The 26145-nt window shown below is 34.8% G+C and overlaps 1 protein-coding gene across 5 annotated transcripts in view; it reads right to left on the reverse strand.

Moving 5' to 3' along the window:
- Window positions 1-646: 646 nt before the first annotated feature.
- Window positions 647-26145, reverse strand: part of DNAJB4 (DnaJ heat shock protein family (Hsp40) member B4) — a 49444-nt gene continuing 23945 nt past the window's right edge. For 3 of the 5 annotated variants that reach the window (XM_047869735.1, XM_047869738.1, XM_047869736.1), the window contains exons 2-4: window positions 10249-10490; window positions 3630-4198; window positions 647-1901 (exon numbers count right to left, since the gene is read on the reverse strand). In XM_047869735.1, the coding sequence (XP_047725691.1) occupies window positions 1668-1901; window positions 3630-4198; window positions 10249-10459 (1014 nt within the window). In that variant the 5' untranslated portion in view covers window positions 10460-10490 and the 3' untranslated portion in view covers window positions 647-1667. Of the gene's footprint in view, window positions 1902-3629; window positions 4199-10248; window positions 13258-26145 lie in introns of those variants that run through there. The other 2 variants (XM_047869734.1, XM_047869739.1) reach the window with 2 other exon arrangements.

Consider the following 26145-nt stretch of genomic DNA (forward strand, 5'->3'; position numbering starts at 1 on the left):
AATAACTTAAATGCCCATCAGCTAGTAAATGGATAAATAAAATGTGGTATCTCCATAGAACAGAACATTATTTGGCCATAAAAAAGGAATCATCAGAAGTACTGATACATGATGTAACATGGATGTACCTTGAATACGTCATGCTAAGTGAAAGAAGCTACGTGAAAAAAAGCCACATATTCTTTGATCCCATTTATACTAGATGTCCAGAATACACATCTCTAATCCATAGAGACAGAAAGTAGATTTGTGTTTGCCAGACACTGAAGAATAGGAAGTGAGTGCTAATGGATATGGAATTTCTTTTTCAGGTGATGAAAAGTTCTGGACTCAGTGGTTATGTAACCACTTAACTATATACTTTTAAAAAGGTAAGCTTATGGCATGTCAATTATATTGCAGTAAGGCTGTAAAAAGCATGTGTTAATTACAACCTATTTATTGGCTTTCTAAAAGACTCTTAGTCTGCTAAAGAGTGATAGGATCCAGTATAGCTTGTACATATATCAATCATCCTGAAAACTACTTTTGAACCAAAAACTTTGTTTCAAGACATCACTCTTACTCTAGTTAAAAGAAAAAGAAAACAATTTTTAAAATATAAATATATTTTAAAAATTAAAACACCTAAGAAATGCAATCTATGTATATGAAAAAGTAAAATATTTATATGCATAACAAGTAGTAGCAACATCATTCATAAGCAGCAGTTAGTGTTTATTTTCCCCATATTTTGGTTTAACACCATAGTGGTACTTTATTCTTTTTAGGGAAATTGCATAAGGTACATATAGCATATTATCAGTAAGTTATAGAAGACTGTATAATTGGAAAATTAATTCCAAGTAACAATATTTCCTCTAAAAACACATTTATTATTAAACAAATTATTTTAAACTAGTGGACAATAAAATGTGCCTATAATTTATTAAGTCCAAGATATATAGTCAACTTGCATAAAATTACATATGGCATTTTAAAAACAGCCTATTTCTAAAATATCAGTAATTCAGGCAATTGGGATTTCCACAGGAGATATATTGCCATTAATTTCCTTTTTATGATGAAAATGTCTGCCTTAAGAACATTACAACTATGTTATTAAGAAATGCTACAGCATACTTTAAAAATCAAAATGGTGAAACATATGCATTAGTATATTCTTTTACGGGTACCAGCCCTATAGCAGCATTTCAGATGGAGATTTAAATCTAGTCAACCACATTTCCAAATGACTTGGGCTTTAATTTTCTAGAAATACATATCACATGTGTAGTTTAGTTAAGAATTTAAATTTCCATTATAAATGAGAACCTATCATACTGATAATGTAAAGATAAGAGAAATAAAGTACTTTAGGATAGGCTAGTACTTTATTAGAAATATATCCACTAACTCCACAAAAACAAATTTTACATGAAGCAAAATACTAAAAATTTCTGATTTGGGAGAAATGAAATAAAATACAGTGAATAGGTTTTCTCTTCATCTCTAACTGTAAAAATCCCTTTTGCCTATTTATTTGACCCGTCTCTATTCATGCAATTTAATGAATCCTCAAAATAATTTACACATCTTTATACAGAATTCACATCTACATCAGTAAACTGCCAGTCCTTTTATATTTTCAGTGCCTTATCAAAATATGGGTAACAAAGTTTTTCATTCTATGAGGCAGGAAGATGTTTCCTAAGTACTTCTTTGGATGATGAGGATATAGTATCTGGGAAGGACACCTCAAATTCTATTAGAAGGTCACCACGCTGGTCAGGATTTTTTGGAAATGGCAGCCCATATCCAATAATTCTTCTCCTCATTCCAGGTTTCACAATATCATTTATTGACATAGGTATGGTTCTTCCATCCATTGTTGGCACGTTAATTGAGCAGCCACACAATGCCTAAAATAGACCAAATAAAATGAACAAACTCCAAAACTTAAAAAACTCAACAAAAATATAACCAAGTATGAAGAATGAAACCACTAAGGTAAAACATTAACCTCTAAAAGAATATCAATAATTGTAAGACTTTTTCCCTGTTAACAAATCTCTTTAGAACATGCATGATCAGACATATTATAAAAGAAGGAAAGGAGAAGGGGAAGGAAGGAAAAGGAAAGAGAAGTAAAGGATATCTTCTACTATGCCCTGAAACGAAATGGAATGTTTGAGGCTGCCATTACAACATTCAAAATGCAGGGATGGAAATGGACAAGAAAAGAGGGAGAAATTTAGGAAAAGAATAGAATAAGAGTAAGTACCTACTTCTCTGGAAGGAAAAATATTAGGATAAGAAATACATTTATTGGTTTAGTCAACAAATGTTTACTGAGTGCGTACTATATGCCACACATTCCTGCTAGATGCTGAGCTAAGGGACCATGAACAGGGACCCCACCTCAGGGAATGCACAAGGAACTCAGAAGCAAACCAGTAATAACAATACAGTATATATAACATTGGCACAGAGGTGCAGAAGTCTTTTGTGAGACAAAGGGCACCCATCATACCCCCTTATCTTCTGACAGTACAGAATGAGCTAAGCTTTGGACCGTTAGCAAGTATTGAAGCAGAGCGAGGAACAACAGTGTTCCATAGACTAGAGCTCAGACAATGACATAGATGTATATAAGATAATAATAGAGCAAATTTAGGGAAATGTATATACATTTATGGGTAGAAACAGAGGGAGACAAAATCCCAAGCAGGCTCCATGCTGTTAGCTTAAACTCACAAACCATTAGATCATGACCTAAGCTGAAATGATGTCAGACGCTTAACAGACTGAGACACCCAGGCACCCCTAAAATGACCTTTCATTTTAAGCTAAAAAGTTTGGACTTTATGGTAGATGCTATGTGGAATTATTTAAGAATTTTAAGTAGGGAAGTGACATGGCCATATATGCAGGATTATAATGCAATTTGAAAAACAGTATCTAAAAACAGAACAAATAAGAACTTATAAAGCAGTATCTTTAACAATTATTTTAAATTAGTATCTTTTTGTTATATAAGTATTACTCCAAATTAACAATTTTGGGGAAAACCTTATACATGGACTAAGGTGATAAAATTCCAATGTATATCTCATAAACCATATCTATAAAAACTGAGTAGAGTTAACCCAATATTAGGTTTCATAGTATGTAACCCAGTTAGCACTTAAAGTTGGCATTTAAATTGCTAGTACAGGTAACTAAACTTAGAAAATATAATCCTACCCATGAGAGAGGCATTATAGGCGTGCCTGGGTGGCTGTCGGTTGAGCATCTGACTTTGGCTCAGGGCATGATCTCATGGTTTGTGGGTTTGAGCCCTGCATTGGGCTCTCTGCTGTCAGCACAGAGCCCACTTCAGATCTTCTGTTCCCCTCTCTCTCTGCCCCTCCCCCACTCACACGCGCTCGCGCGGGCGCGCGCGCTCTCTCTCTCTCTTTCCCTCTCTCAAATAAACAAACATTAAAAAAAAAAAAAAGAGGTATTATAGTACTACCTCTGGGGGTTCTTATGAGAATTTAAATAACATACTAAACATTTAATAAATATTAGCTATTGTTTAGATAAATTCCCTAAGATCAGATGCATAATTCTGTCTGGTTTCAGAATCCCTGGTGCTACTAACTTACCTCTCGTAAAGTAATTTTAGCAGTGTAAATTATATTTGATCCATCCCTTTTGAATTTTGGGTGATCTTTATCTTTAATGATAAAAACAATGTCTGCTGGAATACTAGTTGGCGTTTCATCTCCTTCCCTTGGAAAAGTAATTTTGGTGCCTTCTTTCCACCCTTTCTTAATCTCGATGGTGAGAATTTTGTCCTCAGATCTATAACTCCTTCCATCAGGATTTAACCTTTTTCGAGAAATCTTCATCCGTTTGGTACAACCACTATATATTTCTTCAAGTGATACTCTAAGTTCATGAATAACTGGAGGATCTTGTTTAATGCGGGATGGTCCCACAGAATTCCTGTCTCTCGGATATCCATTCATGCTGAATCCAAAGGCAGTAAAAGGATCTCCATCTACTTCCATTTCATCAGAATCTCTACCACCAGGCATCCGTCTTCCAAAGAAAATTTCAAAGGGATTGGAACCTCCAAAGAATGCTGCAAATGTGGCATGAGGGTCACCGTGAAAGGTGTACCGGAAGGTACCTCCTTGTCCATCAGTACCTCCTGCTCCTCCTTTCAACCCTAAATGAACAAATAAACGTGATTAGAAAAAAGCTTGCAACTCTCGAAAGTTAAACTTTCAAAGTTGTATCCCTAATAAGATTTTGGCCACCTTAGGTTATAATTTATTAAGATTGGCCAGAAATGCCATTGTAACTAAATACAGAACAGTGACCTAACTTTTGATCATTCCATCCTAAGTTAAATGTTTAGCTTTCAAATTCTTCCTCCACATCCCCATCTTTAGTGATAATTTATTCCTGAATCTTTGTTCTATACATAAATAAGAAAATAAAGTCAGGAACCTCTTGTTTCATAAACCACTGGTTTGATAACCTGACGTATGTAAGTTTTCAAAAGACGACAATTGAAAGGTCTTTGGTAATAGATGCAAAATGCATAACTTAAATCTTTAAGTATCATTATAGAGCATAATCAATAATATAAAAGACCATATTCATACTAACTAGCTTCATTTTAGATCATCTTTTACTTTAAGAATTAAAATAGAACTCTTCCTGTGGCAGAAAGGGGAAAAAATTTTATTAGGACACATTATGAAAAATGATTCTTTAAACTGTTACCCTATTCTAGCTAACAAAATTGTTTAGGCATATTGTGTGATAGCATTAATTTCAACACTATGTAGAAAGAAGACTAACATCAAGAGTCTTGGATTGGTTATTTCTGTCTGTTGTGCACAACTTGCTTCAGACTCTGAGATAGTGACCTTTTGACCCTGTTCTTTAAGATTCAACTAAGTAATATGTAGTTCACAAACAATTATGCTTTTGAGGCTGCATTTTCTGCTATATACTAAAGACAGTTTCTGTTAAAGACCCATCAAACATTAGTATAGTGGTCTTTTAAAGGATCAATACTGACAAGGATTTATATCATTATAGTAGTAGCAAAGTTTCTGAATGAGCCTTACTGGCATTCCTGACCAAGGAAACAAGGAGGAATAGAATCTAAAAATTTTAAACTGTGATAAATTCAAGAGATTAAGAGATTCCAATATCTTCAAACAGTGAGTATTTTGAGGGCAGGAAATACATTCTATTCATTTTTGCATTGCTCACATATACAGGGCTGAAAATGATGGCGCTCATGTTTATTGACTAGAGAATAAACTAATTCTTAAAGTGTGTTTAAACTTTGAAAGGGATCTTGAATGTCGGGATAGAGAAGAGGCAAAAGCTATATAAAGTATAATCACACATACACATACATGAGAGATTTAATAATAAAAAATTATACTGGAATCACTAAGCATGCTTTCAAAGAGATTTAGTTTTGCATGTTTTATTCTATTTGGCTTCTTCCATTAAAAAGTTTACATATAGTATGGAAGTATTGAATCACTGTATTGCACACCCAAATCTAATATAACAGTGTATGTTAACTGGAATAAAAATTTAAATTTCAAAACAAACATATATATATATATATTCTTTTTCATACAACAGTCTCAACTGATGTTTAAATTTTTACCTTCATCCATGAATAAAAATCTGGAGAGACTAAGAAAAATTTAATAATCTGAAAAACTGTTAAAATATGTATTGAATGATACATCCAAATAGCAGTTAGGATGTTCCTTTCAGAAAGAGAATGACAAGTATAAGCAGGACAAGGAGTTTTAACATGCAGCTCACACAAAACTTCTTTTTATAATTTTTAGTGGTACAGTTTTAACTCCAAATGTTAAAAAAAGATAGTGACAGAGTTTTATAAATGACAAGTTATGTATATAGCTCAAGGTCATGACCAATGTGACTGAACCAATGCTTAAATTACTTCAATCATTTCATCTTTTATCCCACAAATATAATAGAGTGTAATAGTTTAAGAACGAGTTGAGTACATTAGCTTGCCCAATCTACTCTCTACAAGGCAAAATGTAAATACTTTGGACTCATAATAAATTCATGAAAAGAAAGAACAACATTTTAAGTTATTACACTATGGGTTTGGCTTTTCCTTAAAACCTCATCTCTTCTCTGCCAAAAATGGTAACTCAGTCAGGATTACAGAGGCCCTGAGAAGATTCACACAGTCTGAAGTGACATTTATCAAAGCTGACAATGGAGCTTTGAGGTTTTCCTTGACACTAAACAGTCAAGTACATACATCGCTCAGATTAAGTACAAGGCTACTACAATGACTGAGAAAATCATACCGATATTCATAACAATATAACATGAATTATTATGTAAGTATCACTCGATTGCCTAGCACCTGAATTATAACAGGCATGTTATCAACTATACAGTCAACTCTTTATTACATACATTTTGAGTGCTCATGGAAAATTTTAATATTCAACTGGATTCCCTCTGTTCTCCAAAATATTTTCTAGACACCATCATCACTTTTCATGATAAGGAATATACTCTGGATTCAACATTTGCCCATGCTGTGTAGCAAGACTGCTATTATTTAAAAACAAACCAACCAATTGCAATCCAAAAACAAATATGTGTTTGGTATACTCTCCATAACAATAATTTCCACTAGTTAGTTGAAAGTTTGTCAAAAGAAGCAGCACTGGAGAAGAATTAGGATTTCAAAGAAAAAAATTACAGGACTTTAACAACTCTTACTTTAAGGAGATTTGATATGTAAAAATCTAGATTCATAGCAAGACTTACAAAGTTACTAGAATAATGAGATCCTTTAAGTAGTCTTGACTCAAAAATTCAACTTATTTTTAAAAATACATAGCAAATAAAGAGATTCAGTTGATTACATAAAGGAACAAGTGAGTATAAAGATTAATATACTAAACACAAGTTTAATCATTATAAATACTACCTTTCAGTAGTTAAAGAAAGTGACTCAATAAACTACATACCAAAAAAAGGCATAAAGGAAAAGAAATCTAGGATCTAGGGTTACAGATCTAGGATGCTGTAAGGAGGCATTACTGAAAGTCTTTTTTTTTTTTTTTTAAAGCATTTTAATACAAACTTCTGTTGAAATCCATTGAACCACAAACCTAAAACCTTCTAGGAGATACAGATTCAAAATCCAATTTTAAATTTCTGTAGTTGTGGGTGTTTTTCGTTTTTAAAATGATTCAACTATGGAGAACATTTCTCTATTTTTAAAAATAGCTTTATTTATTACATACTATAAAATTAACCCATTGCAAATATATAAATCAGTGATTTTAGTAAAGTTGTAGAGTTGTGCAGCCATCATCACAATCCAGGTATAGATTATTTCCATCAACCTAACCAGTTCTCTACTTTCTATTTGTAGCTGATCCCTGCTCCCACTTCTAGCACTAGGCAACCCATTGATACACTTACTTTCTCTGTAAATGTGCCTCTTCCGTGCATTTCAATAAATGGAATCATAGCATATGTAGCCTCTGACATCTGACTTCTTTTATCTAGCATAGTTTTTGAGGTTCATCCATGTTATAGCATGTTTCATTAAATCAATCTTTTTAATGCTAAGTAGTATACCAGTGTGTCTGTGTGTATGTACACACATACATATATATCACATTTTGTTTATCCATCCAGTTAATGACAGTACTTTTAAATTGTTCCCAGTTTGGGGCCATTACAACTAATGCTGCTATGAACATTCATGTACATATCTTTTTTGTGGACCTATGTTTTCATTTCTCTTTTACAGATTCCTAAGAGCAGAACTGCTGGGTCATACGGTAAATTTAAAACATCTTTAGTTTTGTCCAAAAATTTTAAAACCCAGCATTTAAAACTGTGGATATTAGAGATTTTCAAAACATGAATAAACTGGATCACTGGTTCTCTTAGTCTCTAAATATATAAATTTAGCATGTTCAACTCATATACTTCTCAGTTCATGGTTCTTGTTCCCACTGTCCTAGGCCTTGACAGCGAGTGTAATAACTGGGGGAAACAAGTATATCATATAAATTACTAACAGTTCCAGAGTCCTAACATTCAGTGTTTTGTTACTACTGGAGAAACACATAGAGCTATGGAACCAGGCCTGCAGCGACAAACTGACCAATGAAAGGCAAAGATAAAAAATGTTTTCCCACATTTAAACAGTATACCTACAAGGGATTTTTTCAAAGAATAAATGTGCTATTCTGAATAAAGAGCAAATAAATATAATGCTTTTCTGTAAAGGAAGAATACTTTTGAAAAAATAATCAAATAACTTTCGTTTAACTGTATTTTCAAATAACTCCTAACTAGAGAATGATATTTCTGAATATATTTCAATGCTTTAAAAAATTTATTCTCCCCTCTCTATTACCTTTATTGTTTATGGCAATTATCTGAATCAAGAACAAAAAAAGATTCAGGGTACAGAGATGATACTGCTTTTGTTCTTTAAAAATTCACTCACTGTGATGATGAGCAGTAAAAATCAAACTAGAGAAATACTACTGAAGAGAAACACTATTAAGAGGTAATATTAAGCCAAGAAAAATGTCTCATTGGATGACTTGAAAATTCTGGAGATAAATATCCTTAGTATACACTGAATTCTATGGCTTCGTCATAAACAAACTTGAGCCATCAGGGAGATGTGGGTTAAGCAGTGGATATCTGCTTTTTCTTGGGAATGTATGGTGTTGCTTCATGTTTGTGAATCCCTTTACAAAATCACAAATAACTTCTTCAGAAAGAGTATATTATAAGTATCTCACAATCCTGCTTAGCTTTTGAGATGAACCAAATCGTATTTTGATTAATATGGCCATAAGGAATAAGCAGAATTGAACTGGCCATTATTTGCCTTTTTCAATATTTATCTTGTAAGAGCCTGACACTGCAGGTCCTCATCACCAACAATAGAAACTGCAATTTAAGGCAACTCAGATCAAAAAGAAAAACAAAACAAAACAAAAAGAAAAAAGTTTCTACACAATCACGCTGCTTATATAAATTTTTTTTTTTTAATGAGTTAGTGCTTCACTGTATTTTAGGGTATATTTCTAATTAGGAAAATTTTACGTTAAATGCAATAAAGGAGACGAAGAAATAACAAAAAAGTTTTCATAACTACAATGATTTAAAAGAGAACATTTTGGGAGGAAAAAAAATAATGAAATAACTTGGTCCTGATTTAAAATGTTAAAAATCCCAGAACCTATAGGAATTAAAGTGTTTTTGTTGTTGCTGTTAATTAGCAATTTAAAATAGTCTTCATAGCTACATTTATATGGAGATGATGGACAAATTTAATTTAAAATCCAGAATGATAAAAGGATAATCTTAAATAACCCCTGTTTACTGTATTCAACTAGTTTCTGATCTCACAGTGCAAGAAACAAAAGTATGGCAGGGAGAGGAAAGGGAAGTTGTCACGCTTTCCTCAATACCTAGATAGTAAAATTTCAAAAGAAATAATGTTACCTAAAAGTAAATCAATAATTGTTCTAACTAGGTGGCCATTTTAGGTCAAAAATTGTATTTCTGAGATCTCAGTTTCTTGGCACACACTTACTGTTTACAATTAAGCTAAAAACTTGTTCTGGTATTTTATGACATCAGGAAAATTCTTTCCTCTCCAGGCGGAATGCCAAAAACAACTACAGCTGAATGCCTGGGCCTTCTGCTTCTCAGGGAGACGATTCTGTCTTGTTCCATCTAAACTAAATTGCTATCAGAAAGGCAAAAAACTTCTCTCGTTTTTGCAAATAAAATATAAACTACCCAGAATGTGAACTGCCAATGTTAAAATTTTAAATGACTGAAGGATCTTTATTGGTTCTGGCAGAAAATTCATTAGAAAACAAAACAGGTTGCATAAGACTTTGACACAATTCATTAATGGGCAAGGGAATTTAAGGTTTCTTTTCAAATATACAATGTTAACATAAATCTACTGGTAGAATATATATATTACAAAATGCCAAAAAAAGGGCAAGCAAATACATTTCATTCACAGCTATGTAATAATATTTACTCATATGATCAAAGATGAAATCTTGCTTTTATCTATTTGTCTTTCTACTTTGATGCCTGATAATTTAATTATGACCAGAAAGCTGAAAGCGGGGGAGAAAGAGAGACAGAGCTGGAGAGACTTAAAGATATACACAGAATACTTACCTTCCTCCCCAAACTGATCATATATTTCTCTCTTTTTAGGATCACTCAATACTTCATAAGCTTCTGCGACCTCTTTAAATTTTTCCTCTGCTTGAGGAGATTTGTTCTTGTCCGGATGAAATTTGAGTGCTTGTTTTCGGTAAGCTTTTTTAATATCTTCATCTGAAGCTCCTTTTTCAATTCCCAAAATGTAATAATAGTCTTTCCCCATTTCGAATGCCTTGAAATGAACTTAGATTTCCCTTTGTGAAAGAAAACAGCGTCCCCAGTCTTAGCAATACAACGATTCCAAGAAAAATAAACCAAGCTGGGTATTTTAAAAGTTAAAGCAAATCAGCAATTCAGCTTCGCTGTCTTAAGGCAGCAAGCAAGCAGCGTCTCTATTTAATTCCTTCCCCAAAGGCTTACTTACAGATAAATATACACTACACAGGAGACAGCCTCCTTCTAGATCCTCCCATTTTCACTACGTGTCTCTGTACTTTCTAGAACAGCAAATGCTACAGGACGTCACTTCCCCAGCTGCCTCTAGTCAAAGTACAGAGCTAGGTTTTCTCCTCCTCCACGATTAACTATTCATTTTCCTTCTGGCTCTACCATTTTTATTTCCTTTTTAAGAAGCTAAGTGGATTAAGAACCCAATATTTCAGCACAGAATATCATAACTACGTATTTATTTACTCTATTGTAGGAGAAAAAAAACAAAATAATTATAGCCAATAGGCATCCTATGTTAAAATAAATTAAAGGCATTATACAAATTTAAAGGTACCCTTGAACTGATTTTAGGTATTTTAATTTCAATTTCAAGTTATCCAAATATAAGATACACAATGCTAAAATATGGTTTGTTTAAATTAACATTTTCAGATAATTTGTGTCATTTTCAGAATTCCTGGGGTCTATCAATCAGAAATGCCAGGAGGTCAACATACCAATTTCACATTGTAAAAGGATATCATAAACATCAAAAGCAGTCAAGGACTTAAAATTATCTTAGTGGTTTTAACTAGTTTTCTGTAATATACAAGAGTTAATAGTTCTGGCAAACTAAGTATTTGTGAAAGCTTCTTATCTGATTTTAGCTACTTTAGCAAAAACAGAATGAGATCCCACTCCCCCCACCTCTGTCTCCGCCCAACTCTTAGGGTCACTATTTAAAGAATTTTTGTGCTGCAGGAAAGATAGAAGAAAAGTATCAGGTTACAGACAGTAAATACTCATGTTTCTTATAAGACCTTAACTGGATCATCTTGAAATCTGGATATGCTATTTACAGGGCAGCGATATGAGAAACATTTTTGCTTTTAAAAACACATTTCCCTAATTATAATTATCAATACTCATTGCTGAAGGTTTTGGAAAACACAGAAAGAAAAAAGAATAAAATAAAAACCTCCCTATCATACCACTTTAGGTAATTCCTGCTAAGTATATTTCCTTGTAGTCATTTTTTCCTATAAATATTTATATTATATTTATATTTATGATACTTATAGTTTTGTATTTGTTTTTTGTTAACAAAGTTTATGTAATATCATTTACATACCCTTTTGATATCTGCTTTTTTGTATATACTTTGTATATTTGTGAGAAATATTTTCAGTCTATATTACTCATCTTTTATCTCCTATTGTTTTGTCATCTTTTCAAAGATGTTCCCATTTCTAATATAATGGAAAGATGGATTAATAAGAAAATGTCAAAAGAATTGCACACAGCCCTATAGATACCTTAAATCTGTAAACTTGGAAGAAAACAAAGAACATTTAAAGGAAAAGTAAATGTACATATATGTTTAAAGTATAGTGAAAAGGTAACAATCACATGTTAACCTTTAAAGATATGGGAACACCTACTCTATATGCCAAGCAGTTTTACATTAATGATTCAGCAATTCTTTCAGAACATTCATCTTTTTACTTTGACAGCTAGGATTTCCTGTTTTTCAAAACTCTCTCCTTTAAAAATACTTTGGTATTAGAAATGAATAGCATCTTTCTAGCTTATTTACAGATTACAAAGATTTGTCAGCCATTCAAGCAAATTTTTTAGTTCCATCAAGGAATACTCAATGTCAAAAGGTTAACATTCAAATCCAAAAACCTTAGGGGAAAATGCTAATATCCAAAGTCAACTTAAAACTCCTACTTAAAAAAAATTGCAAGCTGAAGTCCTGTAGAAGTACAGCATCTACAGTAGGAGTAAAAATATAATAAAAATCACCTTTTCTAGAATTAATTTCCAAAAGAATTCCTTTAAAATACTCATTACCAAAGGAACACTGACATTACTATCTGTGAAAAGCCTGAATTGTTCTGGTAGGTAATGCTGGGAGGAAAGAAAAAATAGATTCTTATCTGATTTAATCATTTTCAGATAGCTAGAAATATTACCAGGACTTGGCATATTAAATGACTTTAGAACCCGAGACTAGATCTTTCACATTTCGGAGAAATGCATTACCTATTAACAAATGGAAACAAATCTGACTTTCTACATGTAGAGAAGGATGATAAAGGATTTTTATATTTCTTCAAATATCATACACACAAAAAAGAACAAAATTGGTAACAATAAACCTGAAAAGCAAGAATTCATCTCAACTGTGAAATTTCAAGTTATTAAATAAGCAGTTATAATTTGAAGATTTTAAATAATAAAACAATCTAGCTAGGTTTTGGTAAAATGAGTACTGTAAATAATTCTTTCAAACATTTGGGAACAATGCCAACAGACACATGAAAAGATGTTTGGCATCACTGATCATCAGGGAAATGCAAATCAAAACCACAGTGAGATATTACCTCACACCAGTCAGAATGGATAGTATCAAAAAGACAAAAAATAACAAATGTTGGTGAGGATGTGAAGAAAAGAGAACCCTCATGCACAGTTAGTGGAAATGTACATTGGAGCAACCACTGTAGAAAAGACTGTGGAGCTTCCTCAAAAATTTAAAAATAGAAATACCACAGGATCCAGTAATTCCACTACTGGGTATTTTACCCCAAGGAAACAGAAACACTAATTCAAAAAGATATATGCACCCACACATTCACAACAGCATTATTTACAATAGCCGAGACATGAAAGCAACCTAAGTGTCCATTCATGGATGAATGGATAAAGATATTATATACGGGAATGAATAAGTCACAGGGATGAAAGGTATAGCATAGGGAATATAGTCAATGGTATTGTGATAGCATTGTATGGTGACAGATGGTAGCTACACTTGTGGTGAGCACAGCATAACCGATAAGAGTTGCTGAATCACTGTGTTATACACTTGAAACTAATGTAATATTGTGTGTTCAACTATACTGCAATAAAGAAGATAAATATGGCAGCATCAGTGGGCAGTTGAGGGGTCAAGGCCAACTCATACCCATAGCCAGGTGAGCCTATTTCTCCATTGCTTCAATGTCAAGTGAGCAGAAAAAAGCACCATGGAGCCTAGGAAATTAGGTAGGCCCAGAGGGGGGAAAAAAAACAGCACACTCAGGCTACTGAGGAAAAACATCCCTTTTTTTTAAGAGCTAAAATCCACTACATTTTTTTTTAAAGAATGAGAAACACTCATAATAGGAAAGTTATTCCTGAAATGTATAACTCTATACTACTCTCCTAGGATTCTGTCTCAGAACCCTTGGAAGGAGCGTGGCCCTACCCACATCTTGGTTTAGCTGCGAAAAGTGTAAGAATACATTTTTGTTGTTTTAAGATGTTTACCTTGTGACAATTTGTTTTAGCAGCCCTAGGAAACTAAAACAGCGAGAAATACAAAAAAAGTATGTATGATGTAAATGGACAGTTCAAAATTGGTAACAATAAACACCCATTTATCCATTAAAAAAATAAATAATAGATATAATTTTAAAAATCATTTGGGAACAAGTATTAACAATTTTAAGGGGCACCTGGGTGGCTCAGTCGGTTAAGCTTCTGACTTTGGTTCAGGTCATGATCTCATGGTTCAAGAGTTTGAGCCCCACGTCGGGCTCTGTGCTGACAGCTCAGACCCTGGAGCCTGCTTCGGCTTCTGTGTCTCCTCTGTCTCTGCCATCCCTCCCCCCTTCATGCTCTCTCTCTCTCTCTCTTTCTCTCTCTCTCTCTCTCTCCCTCCCTCTCAAAAATAAATAAACATTAAAAAAATAAAAAAAATTTTTAAATCCCTATAAATACCATAACCTGGAAATTTGTCCTTAAAAATAATTCACAGAAAAAAAACTATGAACATACCAATAAACTCATTGCACTAGATGTAATAGGGTAATAGATTAATATAGTCATTAAACTGCATAGTATTTTAGAGAAATTTTACTCGTTACATTTACTTTTTTCAGACTGAGCTATCTCCTCTACCACTTAGGAGTTAAAAATCCATTACACAATCACTTTACATTAAAATTTTTTCATCTAAGTTTTATTTCATCTATGAGATGAGGGTGTTTGTATGATTTTTTTAATCAGGGTGGGTGACCAATTGTCATCCCTGTAAATAATGATCATGACAAAAATAGAGTATGTAAGGGAAAAAGTAGGGGCAGCCTTTAGGGATAATGGAGCTGAGATGTGAACAAGGTTCTTTTACTATTTTTTATATTTATTTATTTATTTATTTATTTATTTATTTATTAACGTTTATTCATTTTAGAGACAGAGAGAGACAGAGCATGAATGGGGGAAGGTCAGAGAGAGAGGGAGACACAGAATCTGAAACAGGCTCCAGGCTCTGAGCTGTCAGCACAGAGCCTGATGCGGGGCTCGAACTCACGGACCGCGAGATCACGACCTGAGTCGAAGTTGGTCACCCAACCGACTGCGCCACCCAGGCGCCCCACTATTTTTTAAAGTAAAAATAAAAACAGGGGCACCTGGGTGGCTCAGAAGGTTGAGCATCCGACTTCGGCTCAGGTCATGATCTCACAGCTCGTGAGTTTGAGCCCCGCATCGGGCTCTGTGCTGACAGCTCAGAGACTAGAGCCTGCTTTGGATTCTGTGTCTCCCTCTCTCTCTGTCCCTAACCCACTCGCATTCTGTCTCTGTCTCCCTCAAAAATAAAGAAACATTAAAAAAAAAATAATAAAAATAAAAACACAGCCAAAAAACTACATAATAGTCTATTTGAAATACTGTTTAAAAATTACATAGATCCTTGCTTATTTGATTTTATACATATATATGTGTATGGCAGAAAGTTGGGTAACAAGAACCAGAGTTAATAAAACATACACTTTTTTCCCTTAAATTTCTTTAAGGCTACTATATTTTTAATAAAGATATAAAATTAGCATATGTATTTTTAAATTTTTACTAATCAAACATTAATGTGATTATTCCATGAAAACACAGTTCTCTTCCGTTTATTAAAAGAAAATTACAGGGGCACCTGGCTGGCTCATTTGATAAAACTTGTAACTCTTGATCTTGGGATCATGAGTTCAAGCCCCATATTGGGTATAGAGCTTACTTTAAAAATAAACAAGTAAGTAAATTAATTAATTAATTAATTAATTAATATTACAAAGATTCTTCTCCTTAATGTTTATAGTTTACAAGATTAAGTTCTCATGCTGGAATAGGGGTGGTTCATCTCTAACTGAAGTAAAGCTATAATGTATTTTAAGAGATTTTAATTTTTTCAACCAAGTCAGAAAACTTAAGTGTATTTACTATTTTATTTATCAAAGTTTTTTTTTTTTTAACTTTTTTTTTTTTCAACATTTATTTATTTTTGGGACAGAGAGAGACAGAGCATGAATGGGGGAAGGTCAGAGAGAGAGGGAGACACAGAATCGGAAACAGGCTCCAGGCTCTGAGCCATCAGCCCAGAGCCCGACTCGGGGCTCGAACTCACGGACCGCGAGATCGTGACCTGGCTGAAGTCGGACGCTTAACCGACTGCGCCACCCAGGCGCCCCATTTTTTTTTAAACATGGTTTAATTGTTTTGGGCCCAATAATTTATTTGGAGGAAGTGTGCCACTCTATTTTAGGGAGACATGGTCCAGAATTCAGTAAAAATTCTAATGACATTATACATATTTTTTCAATAACTTTAACAAAGATTCCTTATTTGGGATATTATGCTTTCATAGTAACTATAGATAAATTATTTTTACAGAAATTATTTTTGATTGTATAATCAGTTTCAAATATTAAATATGTTTAGATATCAGAGCTAAAGACAGCACTCGAATCACACACTAAAAATCCTAAAAGTACCTAACTAGTCATTCAACTGATGCCATCTTCACCTTCTACTTTGGCTTTATTAATATACAATAAAAAAGTTTTTTTTCTCCAATTCACAAATCATTTCCCAGTTTATAATACATTAGTACAAAGAAAGACAGCATGCCTTCTAGAGTCTCAGAAGAAATTATTATTAAAATTCAGATCATCACTTAAATACTTGAAGGCAAACGACTTCTAATATTTTACCAATGCTCCTGTTGAAAACTTTTTCTGTCAATATTTCATTCATAAATGGGTAGGTACATTTAGTTCAGAAATTTCTCAAGTGATTAATTTTAGTAAGTTGTGACTTCCATTCCCTAATACTTCTTATTCAAGAATAAACAGACTGAGGCTCTTTTACACTTGTCCTCACAGTACTTTAGATAGTTAAATAGTGGTGGGGCACCTGGTTGGCTCAGTGGGTTTCTGATTTTGGCTCAGGTCGTGATCTCAGGGTCGTGAGATAGAGCCCCGTGTCAGACTCTGTGCTGACAGTGCAGCGCCTGCTTGGGATTCTCTCTCTACCCCTTCCCTGCTCACTCTCTCTCTTCTCTCTCTCGAAATAAGCATTTTTTTTAAAAAAAGAGAGTTGAATAGTGGTTATAAAATTTGCTAGGGTGGCACCAGGGAATATTGTTTGTGTAGTGGTTAAAAGCACAGATTTTAGAGACAGACTGCCAGGGTTAGAGTCCTGACAACATGACTCCAGCTGTGGAGCCTTGGACTTAACTTTACTATGCCTCAGTTTCCTTATCTGTCAAATGGGATTAACATTAATATCTACTTCATAGGGCTGTTGTGAGGATTAAATGAGATAAATGTGTGATGCACTTAAATGTGACTGGCACATAATGAGGACTATGGAAGTATTGAGTACTATTGTGATAACAATGATCTCATCATATCAACTAGAAGGACTTTTTCCTACAAAATAATTACTACACCATAGGGATAATAAAATGTCTTTATTTACAAGTGTATGCATCCACACACACAACAGCTGTCCAACTAAGAATAAATGGCTCTTTCCAAATGCTCCAGTTAATACTTGTTACTTATTCATCTTGACTCCATTAAAATTTACAATCATTAAACCTTCACATAGGTAGCATTCATCGTATTTCAAATACATACACTTGTATTTCAAATGCAAATTTCAAATACCTTGACTGTATTTCAAACATAGTAATCCAGACTGGTATGGGGAAAGAACAGGCAAATAGACCAATAGAACAGAATAGAGAGTCCAGAAATAGAGATGTGTAAATATAGTCAACTGATCTTTGACAAAAGAGCAAAGGCAATACAATGGAGAAAAAAAAATGGTCTTTTCAACCAATAGTGCTGGAACAACTGGACATCCACTTGCAAAGGAATGAATCTAGACACAGACCTTAAACCTTTTACAAGAATTAACTCAAAATGGATCACAGACCTAAGTGTAAAAATGCAAAACTATACTAGAACATATGAAAAAAATCTAGATGACCTTGGGTTTGGCAATGATTTAAATAAAATACCAAAGGCACAGTTCATGAAAGAGAAAATTTTTAAGCTAGACTACATTAAAATTACAATTTTCTGCTGAGAAAGACATTGTCAAGCAAATGAGAAAACAAGCCACAGACTAGGAGAAAATATTTCAAAAGACATATCTGATAAAAGACTATTATCCAAAATATATAAAGAACTCTTAAATCTCAACAACAGGAAAACAAACAACCCAATTAAAAAAATGGGCCAAAGAGGGGGTGCCCAGATGGCTCAGTCGGTTGAGCATCTGACTCTTGATTTCAGCTCAGGTCATGTTCTCATGGTACATGAGTTTGAGCCCCGTCTCGGGCTCTGCACTGACAGCATGGAGCCTGCTTGGGATTCTCTCTCGCGCTCTCTGCCCCTCCCTCCCTCTCTCTGTTTCTCTCTCAAAATACATAAATAAACATTTTTTTTTTAATGGGCCAGGGGTGCCTAGGTGGCTCAGTCAGTTAAGCATCTGGCTCTTGACCTTGGCTCAAGACATGATCTCAGAGTTAGTAAATATGAGCCCCCTATGGAGCTCTGCACTGTTAGCACTTAGGATTCTCTCTCTCCCTCTCTCTCTCTCCTCCTCCCCGGCGGCTTGTGTTCTCTCTCTCTCTCTCTCTCTCTCTCTCTCCTTCCCTCTCAAAATAAATAAACATTAAAAAAATTTTTTTGAAAGGGGGCATCTGGGTGGCTCAGTTGGTTAAACGTCCAACTTCGGTTTAGGTCATGATCTCACATTCATGGCTTTGAGCCCCAAGTCAGGCTCTGTGCTGACAGTTCAGAGCCTGGAGCCTGTTTCAGATTCTGTGTCTCCCTCTCTCTCTGCCCCTTCCCCACTCATGCTCTGTCTCTCAAAAATAAATAAACATTGAAAAAAATTTTCCATAAAAAAAATTTAAAAAAAGAAAAATGGGCCAAAAAACCTTAAAAGAAACCTCACTAAAGGAGACTAGCAGATGGCAAATAAGCATATGAAAAGATGCTCCATATCAAAAGTCATCAGTGAAGTGAAAATAAACAAAGACATCACAACACACCTAGAAGAATGGCCAAAATTTAGAACACTGGCAACACCAAATGTTGGCAAAGAAATAGAGTAATAGGAATTCTCATTCATTGTTGGTAGTACTGCAAAATAATAGTACACTCTAGAAGATAATTTGACGGTTTCTTAAAAAACAAAACATACACTTATTCAATCCTGCAATCATGCTCCTTGGTATTTACTCAAAGAAACTCAAAACCTAGATCTACCCAAAAACCTGCACATGAATGTCTATAGAAGCCTTATCTGTAATTGCCCAAACTTGGAAGCAGCCAAGATGTCTTCCAGTGGGTGAATGTGATAAACTGGTCATTCAGACAATGGAATATTGTTAAGCACTAAAAAGAAATGAGCTACCAAGCCATGAAAAGACACTGGAGGAACCGTAAGTGCATATTACTAAATGAAAGAAACCAGCCTGAAAAGGCTATATATGACATTCTGGAAAAGGCAAAACTATGGACACAGTAAAAAAATCAGTGATTGGCAGGAGTTAGTGCAAAGGGAAGGATAAATAGGTAGAGTACAGAGCATTTTTAGGGCAGTGAAACTACTCTGTATGATACTGAAATGGTGGGCACATGTCATTTTACATTTGTCCAAAATCATAGAATATACAACACCAAAAGTGAGCCCTAATGTAAATTATGAACTCTGGGTAATAGTGATTTATCACTAGAAGTTCACCAGTTGTAAATAAATATTCCATCTAGTGGGAGATGTTGATAATGGGGGAGGGGGAATTGTGCATATGTGGAGGTTTATGGGAAATCTCTGTACCTTCCACTCAATTTTGCTGTGAACCTCAAACTGCTCTAAAAAAATAAAATCTACTTAAATATTTTTTTAAAAAATGGAAAAAAGTGCAATGTTTATATTCTTAAAAATGTTTGGTTTTTTTTTTAAGTCATCTCTACACCCAGCATGGTGCTTGAACTCACAAACCAGAGATCAAGAGTCAAGCATACTCTACTGACTAAGCCAGGCAGGTGCCCCTTAAAATATGTATCTTTGATTTTAGGGCCAGAAGATCTTTCCAGTTTTAGTTTCTGTCAATGCCTCATATACCTCAATCATACTAATTTGGAAGTTGCCAAATTGAATCGTCAATTTCTGTTAGTGGACTAGCATAAGGGGGGCTACAAATGTCTAAAGAATAAAGACTTAAGAATTTAAATGCTTTCTAACCTCAGCTCTGTCACTTAATAAGTGAGTTATTTAGGCAAATCATTTAATTTCTCTGAATTCCTAAGTCACAAAGGTTATTGTGAGAATTAGATAATACACATTGGGAAGCACTAAAATGTATGTGATGACATATCCATATAAACTGTTTTCATTAGTTTAAACTATACAAACCATTTTGCTACCACTTGGAGATCTTCCTTTATTCAGGAAGTTTTACTTGTTATAAAGTATGAAAATAACTAGAGTCACCTCCACAGGACTCAGGCATCCTCTAAGGTCATGCCCTTTACCATGTTCCCTTTTCAGACTTTTCTTTCTGAATTTTAGTTTCTTAGTGTCAAAAACAGTAACTGTTCTATGTCTTCCCTATAATAACATGTATACAATATAGTTTATCAAAACACTTCCATGTGCTTTCTCATCTGTTTTCCATATATGCATACACATCTGATATTAAAACTAGTGATAAGATTTCAAAGAGCTTTTCTCTAGCTAGCAATCAAATAGTTATGATATTTATTCTTAAAATTAGAGTAGACATTGTTCTAATATTAACATACACTTAAAGAGTACTGTGTCTGTTCTATTACTTGGTCTGCTTTTAGATATCTATCTAAATAATTTCATATAATCAAACTACTGACCATGTAGTAATTGGATACATATTTAACCTTTACATGTTATATTTTCCTAAAATGCCTTTAAACCTGAGAATTCTTGTTGAAATTATCATTTATTTCTTACAGCAAATTGCTTTATTGTAAATTTGGAACTCAGATGCTAAATTTTCATTTCTGTGAAAAGATTTCAGACTTTGAGCGTAAGTTACAATCCCTAAAAATTTTATCATGGCTACAAATGCAAATTTATCTTTAGGGAAAAAAATAGAAAAATACTGAAGACATTCATTTCTTGCTCCATCTAGGCTATAAGACAGAATAATAAGCTTAAGGCAAATGTCTTTAAGACATTACACCCTATTTAAATTGTTCTAGAAATCCTACTTTTTTCTTGACTATAAAATGTCCTTCCTTAGGTAATTACAGTAATTTGGACTTGTATTTGGAATTAGGCAGTCAATAGCATTTGAGTGCACATTTTATAGTATTTGATGAATACTCTAAAACTTGTTTTAAAAGATGGATGTTATTATAGTGAACATTCTCCATAAATAAAGTATCTCATTCGCAAATATTTACTGAGTGCTTACTATGTGCTATAAACTAGATAGAGAACATCCTTGCTTCCATTCAATTCATATTCTAGTGAGAGAAGAAAACCAAGAAACAAGTTAATAAAGAAGTGCTTTAATTTCAGATAGTTTGAAGTGCTTTAAAGAAAATTTTTCAATGTTACTAAGACAGGGGTTGATGGAGAAACGTTACTTTAGCCAGGATGGTCAGGAAAGACTTCTGTTCAGCTACGTTTTAAGAATTATACCAAAAATTTGGCACTAAGGTAGGTACAGGAAAAGGATCAAGTCTCGTCATTATACTTTTGTTTTTAATGTTTGTTTTTGAGAGAGAGAGAGAGAGAGAGAACAAGTCAGGGAGGGGCAGAGAGAGAGAAAGGGGATCAGAGGATCCAAAGGGGGCTCTGTACTGACAGCACAGAGCCCTATATGGGGCTCGAACTCACAAACTGTGAGATCATGACCTGAGCCAAAGTCTGACCTCAACTGACTGAATGACCCAGGCACCCCTAGGTATACTTTTAAAAAGGTATAATGCTTTCAGAGAAGCAAATGGAATGGTAAAGAGCTCTTAATGACCTCTTTGATTCTATTATCAAGAGATGTATTCAGCTCTCTTCACCTTTTCCATTTATTCACTTTCCCCATGTATAATCTGTACATATCCCTTCAAAACTACAGCTAACAATCAAGTTTAATAGTTTAATACAAATAGAGTAAACAATTAGTAGCTTCAAATAAGTGTGTTATGTAACTGTTATAGTACTTAAGGGACCATTAAGCCATGAGGAAAGATCATGAAACTTGGAATAAGAGCAGTGGTTCTAATATTCTTAGCTTCATTACCTAGTATCTATGTGAAGTTCTCGAAAAATGACTATTTCTCCGAGACTCAATTCCCTTATTCCATAAAATGGAAAACATCATCTATCTCATTAGATTAACATAAAGAGTAAGAAAATATGTGGAAGGGCTTTACAAAAGTAAAATACTATGCAAATGTTAATTATATACTCCTCTTGAGCTGGAATGGTGGGTATGGAAAATGTCTATAAAAGAAAACTATGAGCAGCGTCTTGAAAGATTGATAGAATTTAGAAAGAAAGAGGGGCACAGGGAAGGTTTTCTGTTTGGATCAAGAACACAAAGCCCAGACAAAAAGAGCATAAAATGTATGTGATACAGCAAAAAGACTGGTCAGGTTAAAGCATAGGATTTAGGAAGGCTCACTTTAGGAAGATGACCGAAGTTACGGTCAGATTGTTGAGAGTTTTGAATGTCATTTTTCTTTTTTACTTAATGATTGCTTTCATGTTCTTCAAAAAGTGACTAGGGCGCCTGGGTGGTTCAGTCAGTTAAGCATCTGCCTCTTGGGCTCAGGTCATAATCTCATGGTTTGTGAGATCTGGGCAAGCCCCGAATCAGGCTTTGCGCTGACAGCATGGAACCTGCTTGGGATTCTCACTCTCCCTCTCTCTCTGCCCTCCCCAGCTTGTGCTCTCTCTCAAAATAAATAAATAAACTTAAAAAAAAAAAAGTGCTAATTTATTAAGTCTTTGAAACAAAGTTTATTTTTTTAAACAATATGACCAATGTGGGGCTTGAATTCATGACCCCAAGATCAAGAATCGCACCCTACCAAATGAGCCATCCAACTGCCCTAAAACAAACTTAAAAAAAAAAAAATTTGATATTTGACATCTCTTAAGTGTCAATTTACTTTGAAGCTAATGAAATTACTTTCTTGGTTCTCTTAGCATGCAGTGTTATTAACAAAGTTTCATTAACATTTGTAAGCTTCAAGAACACCAGTAAAAGATGTCAAACAAACCTAAAAAGGTAACAAGAGCTTTATCAATCATAATTCTTCCTGGACTACTTACTATCTGTACCGCCAGAATTTCCCAGCACTTTATCACTATAGTTATATTAGAATTCCCAATGATTTCAAGTTTTATACTGTGTCATTGCTTTATTTTACAATACTTTTCCTTCAGGAAGCACTATAATAGAATACACACACTCTATTTTATTCTACATTTTATTGATTTAATGGTCTTTACAAAAGAAATGATTTACAACAAAATTTTGAAAATTTCAAAATACGGTGGTAGCTGGCTGGCTCAGTCCACAGAGCATATGACTCTCGATCTCAGGGTTGTGAGTTTAAGCACCACATTGGGTATAGAGATTACTCAAAAATAAAATCATTGGGGGGCACCTGGGTGGCTAAGTTGGTTGGGCATCTGACTTTGGCTCAGGTCATGATCTCACGGTTTGTGAGTTTGAGCCCCATGTCGAGCTCTGTGCTGACAGCTCAGAGCCTGAAAGCTGTTTCAGAATCTGTATCTCCCCCTTTCTGCTTATCCCTTGCTCGTGCTCTGCCTCTCTCTCTCTCTCAAAAATAAATTAAAAAAAAAATTGGAGGGCACCTGGTTGCCACATTGGTTAAGCATCCAACTTTGGCTCAAGTCATGATCTCATGGTTCGTGGGTTTGAGTCCCACATTGGGCTCTCTCCTTCAATGCGGAGCCTGCTTCAGATCCTTTGTCCCCTTTCTCTCTGTTGCCCCTCTCCAGCACTCTCTCTCTCTCTCTCTCTCTCTCAAAAATAAACATTAAAAAAAAAAACTTAAGGGGCGCCTGGGTGGCTCAGTCGGTTAAGCGTCCGACTTCGGCTCAGGTCATGATTTCGCAGTCCGTGAGTTCGAGCCCCGAGTCGGGCTCTGTGCTGACGTCTCAGAGCCTGGAGCCTGTTTCATATTCTGTGTCTCCCTCTCTCTCTACCCCTCCCCTGTTCATGCTCTGTCTCTCTCTGTCTCAAAAATAAATAAACGTTAAAAAAAATTTAAGTAGGGTGCCTGGGTGGTGCAGTCGGTTAAGCGTCCGACTTCAGCCAGGTCATGATCTCGTGGTCTGTGAGTTCGAGCCCTGCGTCAGGCTCTGGGCTGATAGCTCAGAGCCTGGAGCCTGTTTCCGATTCTGTGTCTCCCTCTCTCTCTGCCCCTCCCCCGTTCATGCTCTGTCTCTCTCTGTCCCAAAAATAAACGTTGAAAAAAAAAATTAAAAAAAAATTTAAATTAAATTTAAAATACATGCCTTCAAAATAGTAAGATGGCATGAAACTGCTTTAAGAGGTTTATAAAAATTGGGGCACCTGGGTGGCTCAGTTGGTTGAGTGTCTGACTCTTGATTTTGGCTCAGGTCATGATTTCATGGTTCATGGGACTGAGCCCAGCATGGGGCTCTGTGCTAACAGCACAAAGCCTGCATGGTATTCTCTTATTCTCTCCCCTCTCTCTCTATCCCACTCCCCTGTTCGCACTCATGTTCTCTCTCTCTCTCTCTCAAAATATATAAACTTTTTTTTTAAGTTTATAAAAATTACTAGAGTTATCTGAATCAGAAGTATTTTGTTTTTTAAATAATAATTTCTGGGTGCCTGGGTGGTTCAGTTGGTTAAGCATTGACTCTTGAAGTCATGAGTTCAAGCCCCATGTTGAGTTCTGCACTAGGCACGGGGTCTACTTAAAAAAAAAAAAAAAAAAAAAAAAAAAAAAAAAAGATATATACAATGGAATACTACTTGGCAATGAGAAAGAATGAAATATGGCCTTTTGTAGCAATGTGGATGGAACTGGAGGGTATTATGCTAAGTGAAATAAGTCAGGCAGAGAAAGACAGATACCATATGTTTTCACTCATATGTGGATCCTGAGAAACTTAACAGAAGACCAGGGGGGAGGGGAAGGGGAAGGAAAAAGTTACAGAGAGGGAAGGAGGCAAACCATAAGACTCTTAAATACTGAGAACAAACTGAGGGTTGATGGGGGGTGGGGGAGAGGGGAAAGTGGATGATGGGCATTGAGGAGGGCACCTGTTGGGATGAGCACTGGGTGTTGTATGGAAACCAATTTGACAATAAATTATTAAAAAAAAAAAAAAGCTGAAGGCATCCTAATGTATACTTGAGATAAATCTATCCCACCCATAGAGGGCATTTGCAATATATTTAATAACCCATCCTTATCTTTAATTCCCCAAAGAATGGTGACCATTTTGTCTCTATAACCAACATTAAATGAAAAACTAAAACTGTTAAATAAAAAAAAATAGAGGCGCCTAGATGGCTCAGTTGGTTGAGTGTCTGACTCTGACTCCTGATTTCGGCTCAGGTCATGATCCCAGGGTTGTGGGTTTGAGCCCCATGTCAGGCTCTGTGCTGAGCATGGAGCTTGCTTAAGATTCTCTCTTCCCTCTCCCCAACTCGCACTCTCTCTCTCTCTAAAAAAATAATAATAATTTCCTGGAAGGCCTGGCTGGCTCAGTTGGAAGAGCATGCAACTCTCGATCTCAGGGTTGTGAGTTCGAATCACACATTGGCGTAGAGATTATTTAAATAAATAAATAAATAAATAAACAAATAAATAAATAAATAAATGGTTTTTTCCTTTTTGGGGGGAATATAGAACTGATTTTATTCTGTGATGGTATTAAAGTGTATCCTAGGGGTGCGTGGCTGGCTCAGTTGGTGGAATAACAATCATTGGGGTTGTGAGTCCAAGCCCCAAGTTGTGCATGGGGCCTTCTCAAAAAAAAAAAAAAAAAAAAAGGACTTTCTCCTCACAAGGCTTTCCTTATTAAAAAAAAAAAAAGTATCCTAATAAAATAGCCCAGTAACAACTTGCCCTTCTTTCTTACCCT

This window comes from Prionailurus viverrinus, chromosome C1 (genome assembly GCF_022837055.1).
Source record: "Prionailurus viverrinus isolate Anna chromosome C1, UM_Priviv_1.0, whole genome shotgun sequence".
Taxonomy (NCBI): domain Eukaryota; kingdom Metazoa; phylum Chordata; class Mammalia; order Carnivora; family Felidae; genus Prionailurus; species Prionailurus viverrinus.